The 20,089-nt window shown below is 52.1% G+C and overlaps 1 protein-coding gene across 1 annotated transcript in view; it reads right to left on the reverse strand.

Annotated features, from left to right (window-relative positions):
• LOC132830514 (calpain-2 catalytic subunit-like) overlaps window positions 1–19,231 on the reverse strand; it is a 71,848-nt gene extending 52,617 nt beyond the window's left edge. The window contains exons 1-5 of the mRNA XM_060848280.1: window positions 18,901–19,231; window positions 3,326–3,395; window positions 2,078–2,196; window positions 1,500–1,633; window positions 344–585 (exon numbers count right to left, since the gene is read on the reverse strand). Of these exons, the coding sequence (XP_060704263.1) occupies window positions 344–585; window positions 1,500–1,633; window positions 2,078–2,196; window positions 3,326–3,395; window positions 18,901–19,137 (802 nt within the window). The 5' untranslated portion in view covers window positions 19,138–19,231. The remainder of the gene's footprint in view (window positions 1–343; window positions 586–1,499; window positions 1,634–2,077; window positions 2,197–3,325; window positions 3,396–18,900) is intronic.
• Window positions 19,232–20,089: the final 858 nt, after the last annotated feature.

Genomic DNA, 20,089 nt, shown 5'->3' on the forward strand with positions numbered 1-20,089 from the left:
GGGGGGGGTGTGTGTGAGGGGGGTGTGTGTGAGGGGGGGGTGTGTGTGAGGGGGGGTGTGTGTGAGGGGGGGTGTGTGTGAGGGGGGGTGTGTGTGAGGGGGGGTGTGTGTGGGGGGGGTGTGTGTGAGGGGGGGTGTGTGTGAGGGGGGGTGTGTGTGAGGGGGGGTGTGTGTGAGGGGGGGTGTGTGTGAGGGGGGGTGTGTGTGAGGGGGGGTGTGTGTGAGGGGGGGGTGTGTGTGAGGGGGTGTGTGTGTGAGGGGGGGTGTGTGTGAGGGGGGGTGTGTGTGAGGGGGGGTGTGTGTGAGGGGGGGTGTGTGTGAGGGGGGGTGTGTATGAGGGTGTATGGGGGGGGGGATGTGGGGGTGTGTGTGAGGGTGTATGGGGGGGGGGATGTGGGGGTGGGGAACGTGCTTACGTCGATGGAGCAGCCCATCAAGGAGCCGCGTTGTAGCGCTTTCTCAATGATGTGGAAGAGGTCGCGAGGAGCAGACTTCAGCTCGTACCACTCCGACACCCCTCCAGTAAAATCCTCAAATCCCTCCGTCGTCGAGCCTCCAGACAGAGCTTCATAACTCCCATTCAACCTGGAACAGTACGGAGCCATCAGGATAAAACGGGAACAGACCTTTCGGCCCCTTAACCCTGCTTCCCCATTCACTAGTTGACCCTCCCGTCCTTTCCCTGGAATCCTCGATTCCCGGACTGAACAAGGGTCTCGCTCTCAGCCTTAAACACCGACGAGGACCCGGTCCCTGCAGCTCTCTCCAACGAGGAGTTCCAGAGAGTCACATCCAGCCTTGGGGAGAAATTCATTCCTGTCTCCGTTTTAAACCGGTGCCTGTTTCTAGAGGATCCCCAATTATCCAGGTTTTGGATTTTCCAACAGGATCACAGCTTCCCAAAGCACAGCTACATTCTGTTGTCTGCGTTCAATTCACCACACACTCTATCGGATCTGTTTCCGCGAGATGAGAAGCTCTCCCCCCAACCCTCCCCTGCCCTGTCGTGTTGCGACTTTCTGCAGTTTGTTTCAGTGTGAAAATAATATTCCCTTCCTTTGTCCTCCTCCCCAATGTCACGTTCTCCGACATTACAATCCATCTGCCAATTTCCTTATCACCTTATTGGACCTATCAACGCCTCTCCACACAGAAACCAAAAGTACTGGGGAAACTGTCAATCAGAATCAGAAACAGAAATCACTGGAAGAGCTCGGCAGGTCAGGCAACATCTACAGAGAGAAATCAGAGTCCAGTAGCTGTTCCTCAGACCTTTACTCTAAAGACCGCACTACACCCTTCTTATGGGATGTATTTGACCTCCCTAAGTGCCTGCCATTCCTGCTCCCTGACATTCCTGCCAGTCTATTTGCCCAGTTCACTTTAGTGAAGTATATGTTCATTTCATTAGGAATCTGTTTTCCAGACCCTGCCATTTCAGTGTGACCTTCCCCAGCCACACCATTGAATCAGAGTGAGAGCAGGAATCAGGCACTCACTTGGCGTAAGCCTTCTCCAGGAGGGCGCTCCAGAACTCATTCCTCTCGGCCGAGTGGACAAACATCAGCTTTCCGTCCTTGGTGGGTAATCGGTCATCCACCACCACGTCCACCCACTCCCCAAACTGCCAGAACTGGACACATAGAGACGGTCAACACAACTCCCAGTTAATAAACTGTCCCAGCATTAACCATACACAGACTCCCACACTCACAATCCCATCGTCATCCCACATCAACTCAACCCCCAACACTGAGGGAACCAGACCCAACTCCAGGGAAATGAGGGGGAGAGACAGAGGGGGAGAGAGACAGAGGGGGAGAGAGACAGAGGGGGAGAGAGAGAGACAGAGAGAGAGACAGAGAGAGAGAGACAGAGAGAGAGAGAGAGAGAGAGAGAGAGAGAGAGAGAGAGAGAGAGAGAGAGAGAGAGAGAGAGACAGACAGAGAGAGACAGACACTGGGAATCAGGACAGCGAGAAAAAGCGGGTGGAAGAGAGAGAGAGAGAGAAAGAGAAAGAGAGAGAAGCCCACAATTAAGAATATGGGGTGAAGAGCAAACGCTGGAACGGAGGTACCTGGAAATGGAAGATTCCGGCATAGCCCGGACCGAAGGATTGTCCAGGAGGCACCACCCTGCTGAGGACCTCTTCATTCAGGGTCAGAGAGGCAATCGCAGCCAGGAGCCAACAGTCACCTGGAGACAAACCAGGAGCACCCTCATCAGGTACAACACCTCCAGCACAGGCCTCACACTGCTCACTCTCTAATGGATCAGACTGAAGTACTCTCCCAGGGTCAGGGCTGAGGGAGGGCCACACCCTCCCAGGGTCAGGGCTGAGGGAGGGCCGCACCCTCCCAGGGTCAGGGCTGAGGGAGGGCTGCACCCTCCCAGGGTCAGGGCTGAGGGAGGGCCAGCACCCTCCCAGGGTCAGGGCTGAGGGAGGGCCAGCACCCTCCCAGGGTCAGGGCTGAGGGAGGGCCAGCACCCTCCCAGGGTCAGGGCTGAGGGAGGGCCAGCACCCTCCCAGGGTCAGGGCTGAGGGAGGGCCAGCACCCTCCCAGGGTCAGGGCTGAGGGAGGGCCACACCCTCCCAGGGTCAGGGCTGAGGGAGGGCCGCACTATCGGAGGGTCAGTGCTGAGGGAGGGCCGCACTGTCGGAGGGTCAGTGCTGAGGGAGGGCCGCACTGTCGGAGGGTCAGTGCTGAGGGAGGGCCGCACTGTCGGAGGGTCAGTGCTGAGGGAGGGCCGCACTGTCGGAGGGTCAGTGCTGAGGGAGGGCCGCACTGTCGGAGGGTCAGTGCTGAGGGAGGGCCGCACTGTCGGAGGGTCAGTGCTGAGGGAGGGCCGCACTGTCGGAGGGTCAGTGCTGAGGGAGGGCCGCACTGTCGGAGGGTCAGTGCTGAGGGAGGGCCGCACTGTCGGAGGGTCAGTGCTGAGGGAGGGCCGCACTGTCGGAGGGTCAGTGCTGAGGGAGGGCCGCACTGTCGGAGGGTCAGTGCTGAGGGAGGGCCGCACTGTCGGAGGGTCAGTGCTGAGGGAGGGCCGCACTGTCGGAGGGTCAGTGCTGAGGGAGGGCCGCACTGTCGGAGGGTCAGTGCTGAGGGAGTGGTCTTGCCTGTGAGCTCACGTTACTGGGATTGCCCTGGTGGGTGGGTGATGTATTTGAGGTCAGGAGACTGAGACAGAGTGAGAGTGAGATGGAAGATGAAGTCTTTGCTGCTGCTGGAGCTGCTGACTGGTTGTTACTTTGCTGTTGTATTGTCAGGGAGTTCCCTCCAGCAAGGTGCTGAGACAGGCAGAGGTTCCCATCTCCTGTACTTACCCAGAGCTCCCTGGCAGATATCTGTCCGAGTGGCTCCTTCTATGAGAAATTGTGGGTTGGAGCAGATCTCCTGCAGGAGAGAACGTTTCAGAGAGATTAGACCCAGAGGAAGTTTTACCTCAATTCAAACAGAACCAATGTCCTGTACAGCCGCAACATGACCTCCCAACTCCTGTACTCAATACTCTGACCAATAAAGGAAAGCATACCAAATGCCGCCTTCACTATCCTATCTACCTGCAACTCCACTTTCAAGGAGCTATGAACCTGCACTCCAAGGTCTCTTTGTTCAGCAACACTCCCTAGGACCTTACCATTAAGTGTATAAATCCTGCTAAGATTTGCTTTCCCAAAATGCAGCACCTCACATTTATCTGAATTAAACTCCATCTGCCACTTCTCAGCCCATTGGCCCATCTGGTCAAGATCCTGTTGTAATCTGAGGTAACCTTCTTCGCTGTCCACTACACCTCCAATTTTGGTGTCATCTGCAAACTTACTAACTGTACATCTTATGCTCCCATCCAAATCATTTGTGTAAATGACAAAAAGTAGGGACCCAGCACCGATCCTTGAGGCACTCCACTGGTCACAGGCCTCCAGTCTGAAAAACAACCCTCCACCACCACCCTCTGTCTTCTACCTTTGAGCCAGTTCTGTATCCAAATGGCTAGTTCTCCCTGTATTCCTATAGGAGGGATGTTGTGAAACTCGAAAGGGTTCAGGAAAGATTTACAAGGATGTTGCCAGGGTTGGAGGATCTGAGCTACAGGGAGAGGCTGAACAGGCTGGGGCTGTTTTCCCTGGAGCGGCGGAGGCTGAGGGGTGACCTTATAGAGGTTTACAAAATTATGAGGGGCATGGATAGGATAAATAGACAAAGTCTTTTCCCTGGGGTGGGGGAGTCCAGAACTACTAACGATGACAACCAGACTGATTTATAGGGCGGGGGGGGGGGGGGGGGGAACGTGTGGGGATACACAGACCGACCATCAAACCTTCCCTGTCATCGGAGTGGGAATTACTAAAGTGGAACAAAGAGACACTGAGAAGCTAAATACATTTCCCACTCCTGACTGCACAGGGGAGGAAACAAGTAATATCCCAGAAATTGGAAAAATGTGCAACGTGGAGCTGATTCAAGGAACAGCGACTGTGTGTCCTCACTAAGGATGTACCTGACAGGAAGGAAGGAAGCGGTTGAGTGAGTAAGGAAGTGGAATCCCTGGTCAAGAGGAAGAAGGCGGCTTATGTTAGGATGAGATGTGAAGTCTCAGTTAGGGCACTTGAGGGTTACAAGGTAGCCAGGAAAGACCTAAAGAGAGAGCTCAGAAGAGCCAGGAGGAGACATGAGAAGTTGTTGGGGATAGGATCAGGGTAAACCCAAAGGCTTTCTATAGGTATTTAAGGAATAAAAGAATGACGAGTGTAAGATTAGGGTCTAGATTAGAGTGGTGCTGATGAAAGGTTCCTGATGAAGGGGATTTTGCCCAAAACATCGATTTTTCCTGCTCCTCGGATACTGTCTGATCTCATGTGCTTTTCCAGCACCACTCTAATCTAGACCCTGATCTCCAGCATCTGCAGTCCTCACTTTTTCCTAGTGTAAGATTAGGGCCAATCCCAAACAGGAGTGGGAAGCTGTTTGTGGAATCCAAGGAGATAAGGGAAGCGCTAAGTGAATATTTTTCCTCAGTATCCACACTGGAAAAAGACAATGTGGTTGAGGAGAATACTGAGATACAGGCTTCTAGATTAGATGGGATTGAGGTTCACAAGGAGGAGGTGGTAGCAATTCTGGAAATTGTAGACATAGATAAGACCCCTGGGCTGGATGGGATTTATCCTCGGATCCTCTGGGATAGGGAAGGGAGGAGATTGCCGCGCCTTTGGCTTTGATCTTTATGTCGTCAATGTCAACAGGAATAGTACCCAGAAGACTGGGGAATAGTAAATGTGGTTCCCCTGTTGAAGAAGGGGAGTAGGGATAACCCTGGCAATTACAGACCAGTGAGTTTTAATTCAGTTGTGGGTAAAGTGTTGGAAAAGATCCATAAGAGATAGGATTTCCATCATCTAGAGAGGAATAAGTTGATTAGGGATAGTCAGCATGGTTTTGTGAAGGGTAGGTCGTGCCTCACAAACCTTACTGAGTTCTTTGAGAAGGTAACACATCAGGTGGATGAGGGTAAAGTGGTTGATGTGCTGTATATGGATGTCAGTAAGGGGTTTGATAAGGTTCCCCACATTTTTATAAATGACCTGGAGGAGGGGGTAGAAGGGTGGGTTAGTAAATGTGCAGGTGACACTAAGGTCGGTGGGGTTGTGGATAGTGACGAAGGATATTGCAGGTTACAGAGACATAGTCAAGCTGCAGAGCTGGGCTGAGAGGTGGCAAGTGGTGTTTAATGTGGAAAAGTGTGAGGTGATTCACTTTGGAAGAAATAACAGGAATACAGAGTACTGGGCTCATGGTAAGGTTCTTGGTCGTGTAGTTGAGCAGAGAGATCTCGGTGTCCCAATACATAAATCCCTGAAAGTTGCCACCCAGGTTGACAGGGTTGTTAAGAAGGCATACAATGTTTTGGCCTTTATTAATAGAGGGATTGAGTTCCAGAACCAGGAGGTTATGCTGCAGCTGTACAAAGCTCTGGTACGGCCGCACTTGGAGTATTGTGTACAGTTCTGGTCACCACATTATGAGAAGGATGTGGAAGCTTTGGAAAGGGTGCAGAGGAGATTTACCCGGATGTTGCCTGGTATGGAGGGAAGGTCTTACGAGGAAAGGCTGAGGGACTTGAGGCTGTTTTCGTTGGAGAGAAGAAGGTTGAGAGGTGACTTAACAGAGACATATAAATTAATTAGATAGATAGGGTGACTGTGTGGAGTTTGCACGTTTTCCCAAGTCTGCATGGGTTTCCTCCGGGTATTCCGGTTTCCTCCCACAGTCCAAAGATGTGCAGGTCAGGTGAATTGGCCATGCTAGAGTGCCCGTAGCGTTAGGTGCATTAGTCAGAGGGAAATGGGTCTGGGTGGGTTACTCTCCAGAGGGTCGGTGTGGACTTGTTGGGCCGAAGGGCCTGTTTCCACACTGTAGGGAATCTAATCTAATCATAGGGTGGACAGGGAGAGCCTTTTTCCTCGAATGGTGAAGGCTAGCACGAGGGGACATAGCTTTAAATTGAGGGGTGATAGATATAGGACAGATAGCGGGGGTAGTTTCATTACTCAGAGAGTAGTAGGGGTGTGGAACGCCCTGCCTGTAACAGGAGTAGACTCGCCAACTTTAAGGAAATGGCCATTGGATAGGCACATGGACGAGAATGGAATAGTGTCGGTTAGATTGGACTCTCCCATCCTGGGAAAAAGGACCTTGTCTCTCCATCCAATCCATGTCCCTCTGAGTCTTACAACACAGCCAGTCCACGCTGAACATAATCCCAAACTACACTATTCCCACCTGCCTGCTCCCGGCCTGTATCCCTCTAAACCTTCCCCATTCATGGATCTATGCAAATGGCTTTTGAACATTGTAATTTGTTCCCATATCTAGCACTTCCTCAGTAAGTGTCACTCTGCCTGAGAAACACTCTCTGAATCAATACATTTGCCCCTCGTGTCTTTTTTAAGATCTCCCTCCTCTCCCCCTGAAACTGTGCCCCCTGGCCTTGAAACCCCCATCTGAGGGAAAAGACACTGACCATTAACTCTATCTGCACCTCTCATTATTTTATAAACTTCTCTCAGGTCCTTTCAACCTCCTTCGCTTTCAGCCTTTCTTTATAACCCGAACCCTCCATCCCCAGCAGCATGCTGGGAAATCTTTCTCAACCCTCTCCAGTTTAATAATCTCCCCCCTGGTAACAGGGTGACCAGAACTGGACACAGGATTCCAGCTGAAGCCTCACCGGTGTCCTGTACAACCTCAGCATGACATTCTAACTTCTATACTCAAAGGGGAGCATGCCAAATGCTTTTCTAATCACCCTGTCTATATGTGACCCAAACTTCAAAGAGTTATGTACCTGCACCCTGAGGGCCCTCTGTTCTACAGCACTAACCAAGGCCCCACCATTAATTGTATAAGCCATACGATGTTTGTTTTACTAAAATACAATCCCTTGTATTGACCCGGATTGAACTCCCTCTGCCATTTCTCAGCCCGTTGACCCATTTGATCAAGACCCCTTTGTGATCTGAGAAAATCGTCCCCATTGCCCACAATGCCACCAATTTCAGTGTGGTCCACAAACTTACTAACCATAAGACACAGGACAGAAATTAGGCCATTCAGCCCATCCAGTCAGCTCCACCATTCAACCATGGCAGATACGTTTGTCAAAGCCTTTGTCCCACCTTCTCCCCGCAACCTTTGACAATCCAGACCTTATCTATCTCTGCCTTCAATATACTCCGTGACCTGACCCTCCACATCATCAGCAGCTATTAATTCCATGGATTCACTGCTCTCTGGCTGAAGAAGTTTCTCCTGATCTCTGTTCTAAAGGGTCCTCGTCTCTCCTGCTAAGGGAAATATCTTCCCAGTGTTGTATATTCTTTAAGTTTCAATTGGGTCCCCCTCCTCATCCCTCTAAATTCCATGGAGTACAGACGCAGAATCCTCAAACATTTCTCACAAGTTAAGCTTTTCATTCCGGGGATCATTCCCGTGAACTTCCTCCAGACCCACTCCAGGGCTAATACATTCCAAAACTGCTCCCAATCCTCTAAAGGTGGTCAGACCAGAGCTTTGTAAAGCCTCATACATCCCTACTTCTATATGTTCATCCAAAACATTTATATAAATGACAAACAACCAAGGACCCAGCACCGATCCCTGTGGGACAGCAGACTGGAAAGCAGCCCTCCACCATTACACTCTCTGTCTCCTGCCCATCAGCCAATTGGAAAGCTCACCCTAAATCCCATGTGACCTAACTTTACTAGCTAGACTACCTTGTGGAACCTTGTCAAAGGCTTTACTAAAGTCCAAGTCGACAGTTCTGCCAACATCTGTCTTTTCAGTAACATCCTCAAAAAACTCAATCAAGTTTGTGAAACAGGATTCCTCACACAAAACCATTCTGACTATCCCGAATCAATTATTGTCTCTTTAAATGATTTTCAATCCTATCTTTTATAACCATCTCCAACATTTACCCACAACCAAAGTCAGACTCAAAGGTCTCTCGTTCCCTGGTTTCTCCTCAATCTTTCTTACACAAAGGTACAACATTGTACACCCTCCAGTCATCAGGCACCTCAGCCCTAGTTACAGCTCTATAAAACTTTGGTTAGACCGCACTTGGAATATTGCGTCCGGTTCTGGTCGCCCTATTATAGGAAAGATGTGGATGCTTTGGAGAGGGTTCAGAGGAGGTTTACCAGGATGCTGCCTGGACTGGAGGGCTTATCTTATGAGGAGGTTGACTGAGCTCAGACTTTTGTCATTGGAGAAAAGGAGGAGGAGAGGGGATCTAATTGAGGTATACAAGATAATGAGAGGCATAGATAGAGTCGATAGCCAGAGACAATTTCCCAGGGCAGGAATGGCTAACACGAGGGGTCATAGTTTTCAGCTGGTTGGAGGAAAGTATAGAGGGGATGGCAGAGGCCGGTTCTTTACCCAGAGAGTTGTGAGAGCATGGAATGCGTTGCCAGTAGCAGTTGTGGAGGCAAGGTCATTGGGGACATTTAAGAGACTCCTGAACATGCACATGGTCACAGAAATGTGAGGGGGCATACATGAGGATCAGTGGTCGGCACAACATCGTGGGCTGAAGGGCCTGTTCTGTGTTGTACTGTTCTATGTTCTAGATGGTGTAAATATGATTTTGTAAACCTCTATAAGGTCACCCCTCAGCCTCCGACGCTCCAGAGAAAACAGCCCCAGCCTGTTCAGCCTCTCGGTGTAGCTCAAACCCTCCATCCCCAGCAACATCCTTGTAAATCATTTCTGAACCCTTAGGAAATAAGGCAGGGCAGGTGACTGAGGGGTCAGTGGGGGAGCACTTTGGGGCCAGTGACTATAATTCTATTCAATTTAAAATAGTGATGGAAAAGGATAGACCAGATCTAAAAGTTGAAGTTCTAAATTGGGGAAAAGCCAATTTTGACGGTATTAGGCAAGAACTTTCGAAAGCTGATTGGAGGCAGATGTTCGCAGGTAAAGGGACGGCTGGAAAATGGGAAGCCTTCAGAAATGAGATAACAAGAATCCAGAGAAAGTATATTCCTGTCAGGGTGAAAGGGAAGGCTGGTAGGTATAGGGAATGCTGGATGGCTAAAGAAATTGAGGGTTTGGTTAAGAAAAAGAAGGAAGCATATGTCAGGTATAGACAGGATAGATCGAGTGAATCCTTAGAAGAGTATAAAGGCAGTAGGAGTATACTTAAGAGGGAAATCAGGAGGGCAAAAAGGGGACATGAAATAGCTTTGGCAAATAGAATTAAGGAGAAGCCAAAGGGTGTTTACAAATATATTAAGGACAAAAGGGTAACGAGGGAGAGAATAGGGCCCCTCAAAGATCAGCAAGGCAGCCTCTGTGTGGAGCCACAGAAAATGGGGGAGATACTAAATGAATATTTTGCATCAGTATTTACTGTGGAAAAGGATATGGAAGATATAGACTGTAGGGAAATAGATGGTGACATCTTACAAAATGTCCAGATTACAGAGGAGGAAGTGCTGGATGTCCTGAAATATATAAAGGTGGATAAATCCCCAGGCCCTGATCAGGTGTACCCGAGAACTCTGTGGGAAGCAAGAGAAGTGATTGCTGGGCCTCTTGCTGAGATATTTGTATCATCGATAGTCACAGGTGAGGTGCCGGAAGACTGGAGGTTGGCAAACGTGGTGCCACTGTTTAAGAAGGGCGGTAAAGACAAGCCAGGAAACTATAGACCGGTGAGCCTGACCTCGGTGGTGGGTAAGTTGTTGGAGGGAATCCTGAGGGACAGGATGTACATGTATTTGGAAAGGCAAGGACTGATTCGGGATAGTCAACATGGCTTTGTGCGTGGGAAATCATGTCTCACAAACTTGATTGAGTTTTTTGAAGACGTAACAAAGATGAGGGCAGAGCAGTAGATGTGATCTATATGGACTTCAGTAAGACATTCGACAAGGTTCCCCATGGGAGACTGGTTAGCAAGGTTAGATCTCACAGAATACAGGGAGAAACTAGCCATTTGGATACAGAACTGGCTCAAAGGTAGAAGACAGAGGGTGGTGGTGGAGGGTTGTTTTTCAGACTGGAGGCCTGTGACCAGTGGAGTGTCACAAGGATCGGTGCTGGGTCCCCTACTTTTTGTCATTTACAGAAATGATTTGGATGCGAGCATAAGAGGTACAGTTAGTAAGTTTGCAGATGACACCAAAATTGGAGGTGTAGTGGACAGCGAAGAAGGCTACCTCAGATTACAACAGGATCTGGACCAGATGGGCCAATGGGCTGAGAAGTGGCAGATGGAGTTTAATTCAGATAAATGCGAGGTGCTGCATTTTGGGAAAGCAAATCTTAGCAGGACTTATACAGTTAATGGTAAGGTCCTGGGGAGTGTTGCTGAACAAAGAGACCTTGGAGTGCAGGTTCATAGCTCCTTGAAAATGGAGTCGCAGGTAGATAGGATAGTGAAGAAGGTGGTTGGTATGCTTTCCTTTATTGGTCAGAGTATTGAATACAGGAGTTGGGAGGTCATGTTGCGGCTGTACAGGACATTCTGGATCAGTGGTGCTGGAAGAGCACAGCAGTTCAGGCAGCATCCAACGAGCAGCAAAATCGACATTTCGGGTAAAAGCCCTTCATCAGGAATAAAGGCAGTGAGCCTGAAGTGTGGAGAGATAAGCTAGAGGGGGGTGGGGGTGGGGAGAAAGTAGCATAGAGTACAATGGGTGAGTGGGGGAGGAGATGAAGGTGATAGGTCAGGGAGGAGAGGGTGGAGTGGATAGGTGGAAAAGGAGCTAGGCAGGTCGGACAAGTCCGGACAAGTCATGGGGACAGTGCTGAGCTGGAAGTTTGGAACTAGGGTGAGCTGTGGGAAGGGGAAATGAGGAAACTATTGAAGTCCCCATTGATGCCCTGGGGTTGAAGTGTTCCAAGGCGGAAGATGAGGCGTTCTTCCTCCAGGCGTCTGGTGGTGAGGGAGCAGCAGTGAAGGAGGCCCAGGACCTCCATGTCCTCAGCAGAGTGGGAGGGGGAGTTGAAATGTTGGGCCACGGGGCGGTGTGGTTGATTGGTGCGGGTGTCCCGGAGATGTTCCCTAAAGCGCTCTGCTAGGAGGCGCCCAGTCTCTCCAATGTAGAGGAGACCGCATCGGGAGCAACGGATACAATAAATGATATTAGTGGATGTGCAGGTAAAACTTTGATGGATGTGGAAGGCTCCTTTAGGGCCTTGGATGGAGGTGAGTGAGGGGGTGTGGGCACAGGTTTTACAGTTCCTGCGGTGGCAGGGGAAGGTGCCAGGATGGGAGGGTGGGTCGTAGGGGGGTGTGGACCTGACCAGGTAGTCACGGAGGGAATGGTCTTTGCAGAAGGCGGAAAGGGGTGGGGAGGGAACTATATCCCTGGTGGGAGGGGTCTTTTTGGAGGTGGCGGAAATGTCGGCGGATGATTTGGTTTATGCGAAGGTTGGTAGGGTGGAAGGTGAGCACCAGGGGCGTTCTGTCCTTGTTACGGTTGGAGGGGTGGGGTCTGAGGGCAGAGGTGCGGGATGTGGACGAGATGCGTTGGAGGGCATCTTTAACCACGTGGGAAGGGAAATTGCGGTCTCTAAAGAAGGAGGCCATCTGGTGTGTTCTGTGGTGGAACTGGTCCTCCTGGGAGCAGATACGGCAGAGGCGGAGGAATTGGGAATACGGGATGGCATTTTTCCAAGAGGTAGGGTGGGAAGAGGTGTAATCCAGGGAGCTGTGGGTTTGTAAAAAATGTCAGTGTCAAGTCGGTTGTCATTAATGGAGATGGAGAGGTCCAGGAAGGGGAGGGAGGTGTCAGAGATGATCCACGTAAATTTAAGGTCAGGGTGGAATGAGTTGGTGAAGTTGATGAATTGCTCAACCTCCTCGCGGGAGCACGAGGTGGCGCCAATGCAGTTATCAACGTAGCGGAGGAAGAGGTGGGGAGTGGTGCCAGTGTAACTATGGAAGATCAACTGTTCTACGTAGCCAACAAAGAGACAGGCATAGCTGGGGCCCATACGTGTGCCCATGGCTACCCCTTTGGTCTGGAGGAAGTGGGAGGATTCGAAGGAGAAATTGTTAAGGGTGAGGACCAGTTCGGCCAAACGAATGAGTGTGTCGGTGGAAGGGTACTGTTGGGGACGTCGGGAGAGGAAAAAACGGAGGGTTTGGAGGCCCTGGTCATGGCGGATGGAGGTGTAGAGGGATTGGATATCCATGGTGAAGATGAGGCGTTGGGGGCCAGGGAAATGGAAGTCTTGGAGGAGGTGGAGGGTGTGGGTGGTGTCTCGAATGTATGTGGGGAGTTCCTGGACTAGGGGGATAGGACAGTGTCGAGGTAGGGAGAGATGAGTTCAGTGGGGCAGGAGCATGCTGAGACAATGGGTCGGCCAGGGTGGTCAGGCTTGTGGATCTTGTGAAGGAGGTAGAACCGGGCAGTGCGGGATTCCCGGACTATGAGGTTGGAAGCTGTGGGTTGGAGATCTCCTGAGGTGATAAGGTTCTGTATGGTCTGGGAGATGATGGTTTGGTGATGGGGGGTGGGGTCATGGTCGAGGGGCGGTAGGAAGAGGTGTCCTCGAGTTGGCGTTTGGCTTCAGCGGTGTAGAGGTCAGTGCGCCAGACTACCACTGCACCCCCTTTATCCACTGGCTTGATGGTGAGGTTGGGATTGGAGCAGAGAGAGTGGAAGGCTGCACGTTGTGAGGGTGAGAGGTTAGAGTGGGGGAGGGGGGTAGACAGGTTGAGGCAGTTAATGTCCCGGCAGCAGTTGGAAATGAAGAGGTCGAGGGCGGGTAATAGGCCAGCGCAAGGTGTCCAGGTGGATGCAGTGTGTTGGAGGTGGGCGAAGGGGTCCTCGGAAGGTGGGCGGGAATCCTGATTGTGAAAGTAAGCTCGGAGTCAGAGGCCACTGTTGGAATATTGTGTGTAATTCTGGTCTCCTTCCTATTGGAAAGATGTTGTGAAACTCGAAAGGGTTCAGAAAAGATTTACAAGGATGTTGCCAGGGTTGGAGGATCTGAGCTACAGGGAGGGGCTGAACAGGCTGGGGCTGTTTTCCCTGTAGTGTCGGAGACTGAGGGGTGACCTTATAGAGGTTTATAAAATTATGAGGGGCATGGATAGGATAAATAGACAAAGTCTTTTCCCTGGGGTGGGGGAGTCCAGAACTAGAGGGCATAGGTTTAGGGTGGGAGAGGAAACATATGAAAGAGACCTAAGGGGCAACTGTTTCACACAGAGGGTGGTACGTGTATGGAATGAGCTGACAGAGGATGTGGTGGAGGTTGGTACAATTACAACATTTTAGAGGCATTTGGATGGGGATATGAATAGGAAGGGTTTGGAGGGATATGGGCTGGGTGCTGGCAGGTGGGACTAGATTGGGTTGGACTGAAGGGTCTGTTCCCATGCTGTACGTCTTTGTGACTGTAACATGTTTCCTATAGAAGGGAGACTAGAATTGAATACAGTTTTCCAACAATATCCCGTACAGCCGCAACATGAGATCCCAACTCCTGTACTCAGTACTCTGACCAATAAAGGAAAGCATAACAAACACCTTCTTCACTATCCTATCTACCTGTGACTCCACTTTCAAGGAGCTATGAACCTGCACTCCAAGGTCTCTTTGTTCAGCAACATTCCCTAGGACCTTACCATTAAGTGTATAAGTCCTGCTAAGATTTGCTTTCCCAAAATGCAGCACCTCGCATTTATCTGAATTAAACTCCATCTGCCACTTCTCAGCCCATTGGCCCATCTGGTCCAGATCCTGTTGTAATCTGAGGGAACCCTCTTCGCTGTCCACTACACCTCCAATTTTGGTGTCATCAGCACATTTATTAACCATACATCCTATGTACACATTGAACAATTTATATAAATGATGAAAAGCAGTGGACCCAGCACAGGTCCTTGTGGAATACAGTGGGTCACAGGCCTCCAGTCTGAAAAACAACCCTCTGGAACATTAATGAGACAATGGGCTGAGAAATGGCAGATGGAGTTTAATTTAAATGAAAGTGAGGTGTTGCGTGTTGGGAAGGTATCTGTGGAAGGTCTGACACACTGTCTCGTACCTTGTTTCATGTTTCCTGATACACTGATTCTGACCAGAAATGGCTAGTTCTCCCTGTATTCCGTGAGATCTAACCTTGCTAACCAGTCTCCCATGGGGAACCTTGTCGAACACCTTACTGAAGTCCATATCGATCACGATCACCACTCTGCCCTCATCAATCCTTATTGTCACTTCCTCACAGTCAGTGAGAGATGATTTCCCACATACAAAGACACAGTGACTGACCCGAACCAGTCCTGGAGGTGGGGTAGATTGTGAGGGGTTTGGACAGGGGGGAATAGAGAGCTGCTGTTCCCCTTGGTGGGGGGGTCAATAACAAGGGTGCATGGGGTTAAACAAAGGGGCAGGATTACATCGGGGATTTGGGGAAAGGTATCACTCTCTCAAAGGCTGACAGGAGCCGAGAACTTACCGTTTACAAAAATATTTGGATGGGTATTTAAAATACCGTTCCAGGACATGGGGCTGGTGCAGGAGACTGGGATCAGCGGACATTCCGTGGGGTTTATGTGAATGAAAGCTCAATGGGCAGAATGTCCTTTTCACATCACATACAAATCAATGAAATCTCACGGGAAATATCGAAACAGAGAGAGTGGTACAGAGGGAAAGGAGGTCGGGACAGGAGGGTTGACCATTTCAGAGACGACAATAGACACTGTTTGTGATGACTGAGGGATGTCAGGCCGCGAGTGATTTCACACAACTGGGGTACAGGTGTGTCACTGTATAACACTGGGGTACAGTACTGGGGTGGGGACAGGTCTGTCACTGTATAACACTGGGGTACAGTACTGGGGTGGAGACAGGTCTGTCACTGTATAACACTGGGGTACAGTACTGGGGTGGAAACAGGTCTGTCACTGTATAACACTGGGGTACAGTACTGGGGTGGGGACAGGCCTGTCACTGTATAACACTGGGGTACAGTACTGGGGTGGGGACAGGTCTGTCACTGTATAACACTGGGGTACAGTACTGGGGTGGGGACAGGTCTGTCTCTGTATAACCCTGGGGTACAGTACTGGGGTGGGGACAGGTCTGTCACTGTATAACACTGGGGTACAGTACTGGGGTGGGGACAGGTCTGTCACTGTATAACACTGGGGTACAGTACTGGTGGGGACAGGTCTGTCACTGTATAACACTGGGGTATAGTACTGGGGTACATGCGGTGTGCTGAACGTAGTGGGGTGTGGTGATGTCTCATGTTGCTGTGCCTGGCAGTTGTATATTGTGGTTTAATGAGGATATTTTTCCCTGCAGTTTCTGACTTGTTTTGAGCAGATGTGGGGTGTGGTTATCACAAAGGGTGTGCCGCTGGCTCAGATACAAGCCACGTTCTTTGGAGCTGTGTTAGTCTGTGCTCGCTCGGTCATGTAGCAGCTCACCTCCCAGCAGCACCCCCTGAACCGGGTACACTGGGACCCCTGCCCTGGTACACCAAACTGCCTGGACCTTTCCATCTCCCCTCCTCCAATCCCCCCTGAGCACTCCCCCTCCCCCTCCCTGTGGAAGTGACAGTTTCGAAGCAGCAGCTATATTTTAACATTCCGTTTGGCCATCAGAAATAATAACAGGAGGAGGCCATTCAGCCCCTCAGGCCTGTCCCACCACTCAATGGGATCAAGGCTGATCAGACATTCCTCACCTTGACTTTCCTGCCCTTCTCCTTGACCCCCTGGTGAACCAAAGATCTCTCTCTCTCTCTCTCTCTCAGTGTTAAACGTACACGGGGACTCTGCCCCCACTGCTCTCTGGGCTTCCAGGGACCCGCATGTTGTCAGAGAGAAGGAATCCCTCCTTGTGACCGCCTTAAATCGGTGCCCCTTTATCCTGACACTGCCCTCCGGTCCCAGACCCTCCCCATGAGGGGATCTATCCTCTCTCTCAGCACTGACCCTGTCAAACCCTGAACAATCCAAGGTGTTTCAATGAGGTCCCCTCTCATTCCTCTCCACCCCAGGGAGTAGAGTCCCAACCTGTTTCACCTTTCCTCATGAGACACTCCCTCCATCCCAGGGACCATCCCAGGGACCCTTCTCTGAGCTGCCTCCAATGAAATGGTATCTTTCCTTAATAAGGGACACAGCTGCTGACAGTGCTCCAGATGTGTTTTCCCCAGCTCCCTGTACAGTTACAGTAAAGCTCCCCCTACGTCAAGCCCCAACATTCCATCAGCCCTTTGTGTTTTGTGCAGAGGTTCAGGGGCAGTTCCGAGTTCACATGTCACTGTGGGTCTGGAGTCACATGTACATTCGTAAACACGTGTGTCGCTACACAGACACAGGAGTGAGGAGTGGATCTCAGGGAATCAGACTCCCATCAGGCCCAACACGTCCACACCAACCATCCGAGGAATATCCCACCCTGACCCCTTCCCCTAACCTACTACTCTACATTTCCCCCTGACTAATGCACCTAACCTACACACCCCTGAATATTATGAGCGTGGCTAATCCACTCTGACCCGCACATCTTTGGACTGTGGGAGGAAACCGGAGCACCCGGAGTAAACCCACGCAGACACGGGGAGAATGTGCAAACTCCACACAGTCAGTCGCCCGAGGCTGGGATTGAACCAGGGTCCCTGGCGCTGGGAGACAGCAGTGGTAACCAGTCTCTGGGGGATACTGGCCTCACATCAATAGTCTCCCCTCACACGGCCAACCTGCCCACTCAGACTAAGGGCCAGACTAAGGGAACAGAACAGACTCTGCTCCCTTTCCTGAAACAGGTACATTTTATAATAATCAGCTCAATTCCTGCTCAGCACTCCCTAAGTCATGTTTCTTAAACTCAATTTTAACCTTGAGTTCTCTTTCTGAGAGTTGACCTCCCTCCATCCCAGAGCCATCAGCAGCTCTTCACATGGTCCAACCCACCCTGGACTCCTTCTGTGCTAAAGGCCATTCAGCCCATTGAATCTGGACTGACTGTCCAAATGGGAACACCACCCCCTGCACGTTCCCCTCCAAACCCCTCCCCATTCCTGTCTGGGAAATATCTTCCCGTTCCCTCACTGTCACTGGGTCCGAATCCTGGAATTCCCTCCCTCAGGGCAGTGTGGGTCTCCCCCCAGCACACGGACTGCAGTGGGTCAGGAAGGCAGCTCACCCCCACCCTCTCAAGGGGCAGTAAATGCTGGGATGACCAGTCACAGCCCATGGACAGGGGAGTAAAGGAGCAGTGTTCGCTCGGGCCAGTCTACTGCCCATTTCCCTGCACACTCTCACACACACACACTCTCACACTCAGTCACACACACACACACTCTCACACTCAGTCACACACACACACTCTCACACTCAGTCACACACACACACTCTCACACTCAGTCACACACACACACACTCTCACACTCAGTCACACACACTCTCACACTCAGTCTCACACTCAGTCACACACACACACACTCTCACACTCAGTCACACACACACGGCGCAAAAACAGCAGACTGTGGGGTTTGCCCAGTCAGCGTCTCACATTAAACCTACACCGCCCTCTTGGTGCTGTTTTTCCACCCAAATAAAAATCTCACTCCTGCAGAAGCTGGAAACAGGAAACCCCCCCCCCCCGCACCCCCATACAATAAATGCTGGAGGAACTCAGCAACGTCTGTGGACAGACGGAGAGAGAGGGGAAGATAGAGACAGGGAGAGGGGGGGGGGGGGGGAGAGACGGGGAGGATAGAGACAAAGAGAGAGAGAGAGAGAGAGAGACGGGGGATAGAGACAGGGAGGGGGGAGAGGGGGATAGAGACAGGGAGAGGGAGGGAGAGGGGGATAGAGACAGGGAGAGGGGGGGGAGAGGGGGATAGAGACAGGGAGAGGGGTATAGAGACAGGGAGGGGGGGGAGAGGGGGATAGAGACAGGGAGAGGGGAGGGAGAGGGGGATAGAGACAGGGAGAGGGGAGGGAGAGGGGGATAGAGACAGGGAGAGGGGGGGAGAGGGGGATAGAGACAGGGAGAGGGGGGGATAGAGACAGGGAGAGGGGGGGATAGAGACAGGGGGTGCTGGGGGTGGGGGGTCTCGGAGCTGGACAGTGATTGCTCCAGGGGCTGGACTTTCCCGGAGTTGGATCCGAACTTTGCTGGAGTTGTGTTGAAACTTTCCGGGAGGGTGGGGAGGGTGGGGGAAGGTGAGGGGGGAGTGAGGGGGGGGGGAGAGTGAGGGGGGGGAGAGTGAGGGGGGGGAGAGTGAGGGGGGGTGAGAGTGAGGGGGGGGTGAGAGTGAGGGGGGGGGTGAGGGTGAGGGGGGGGGGGGGGGGTGAGGGTGAGGGGGGGGGGGGGGGGAGAGGGGTGAGCCTTACCCGGGGTCTGAGCCAGGTGACATCCCTGGTTTTATAGGAGTGGGGGGCCAGTTCCTTGTATCCCAGGCAGCTGGCGTTGGCCGGGAAGGAGTGATCCTGGAACAGGGATCCAGTCTGGAGGCAGTGATCCCGCAGGGAGCAGTATTCCTGCTTCAGGAAGGCTCTGGCCGCTGCATTGGAGCCGATCCCGGCCCGTCTCTGCCGGGCTTGGCAAATGGTCAGGGCCATCCCGGACATCCCGCTCCGTCCCGGTCCCGCTCCCTGTCCCGGTCCTGGCCCGGGTCTGTGTGAGTGTGAGGCTCCCTCTCCCAGTGACTGGGTGCGGTCCCGGGTCCGCCCACCATCAAACCAGGACACCGCCTTAACCCGGGACAAGGCAACACACACCCGGGACAGAGGGGGATCAGACAGCACTGACCCGGGACAGAGCGGGATTAGACAGCACTGACCCGGGACAGAGGGGGATCAGACAGCACTGACCCGGGACAGAGCGGGATCAGACAGCACTGACCCGGGACAGAGCGGGATTAGGCAGCACTGACCCGGGACAGAGCGGGATTAGGCAGCACTGACCCGGGACAGAGCGGGATGAGGCAGCACTGACCTGGGACAGAGGGGGATCAGACAGCACTGACCCGGGACAGAGCGGGATTACACAGCACTGACCCGGGACAGAGCGGGATTAGGCAGCACTGACCCGGGACAGAGAGGGATTACACAGCACTGACCCGGGACAGAGCGGGATTAGACAGCACTGACCCGGGACAGAGTGGGATTACACAGCACTGACCTGGGGCAGAGTGGAATTAGACAGCATTGACCCGGGACAGTGTGGGATTACACAGCACTGACCTGGGACAGTGTGGGATTACACAGCACTGACCCGGGACAGTGTGGGATTACACAGCACTGACCTGGGACAGAGTGGGATTAGACAGCATTGGCCCGGGACTGAGCGAGATTAGACAGCCCTGACCCGGGACAGAGCGGGATTAGGCAGCACTGACCTGGGAGAGAGGGGGATCAGACAGCACTGACTCGGGACAGAGCGGGATTAGGCAGCACTGAGCTGGGACAGAGCGGGATTAGACAGCACTGACCCGGGAGAGAGCAGAATTGCACAGCACTGACCCAGGACAGAGCGGGATGAGACAGCACTGACCTGGGACAGAGCGGGATTACACAGCGC

The sequence above is a fragment of the Hemiscyllium ocellatum genome, chromosome 3, assembly GCF_020745735.1.
Source record: "Hemiscyllium ocellatum isolate sHemOce1 chromosome 3, sHemOce1.pat.X.cur, whole genome shotgun sequence".
Classification (NCBI taxonomy): Eukaryota; Metazoa; Chordata; class Chondrichthyes; order Orectolobiformes; family Hemiscylliidae; genus Hemiscyllium; species Hemiscyllium ocellatum.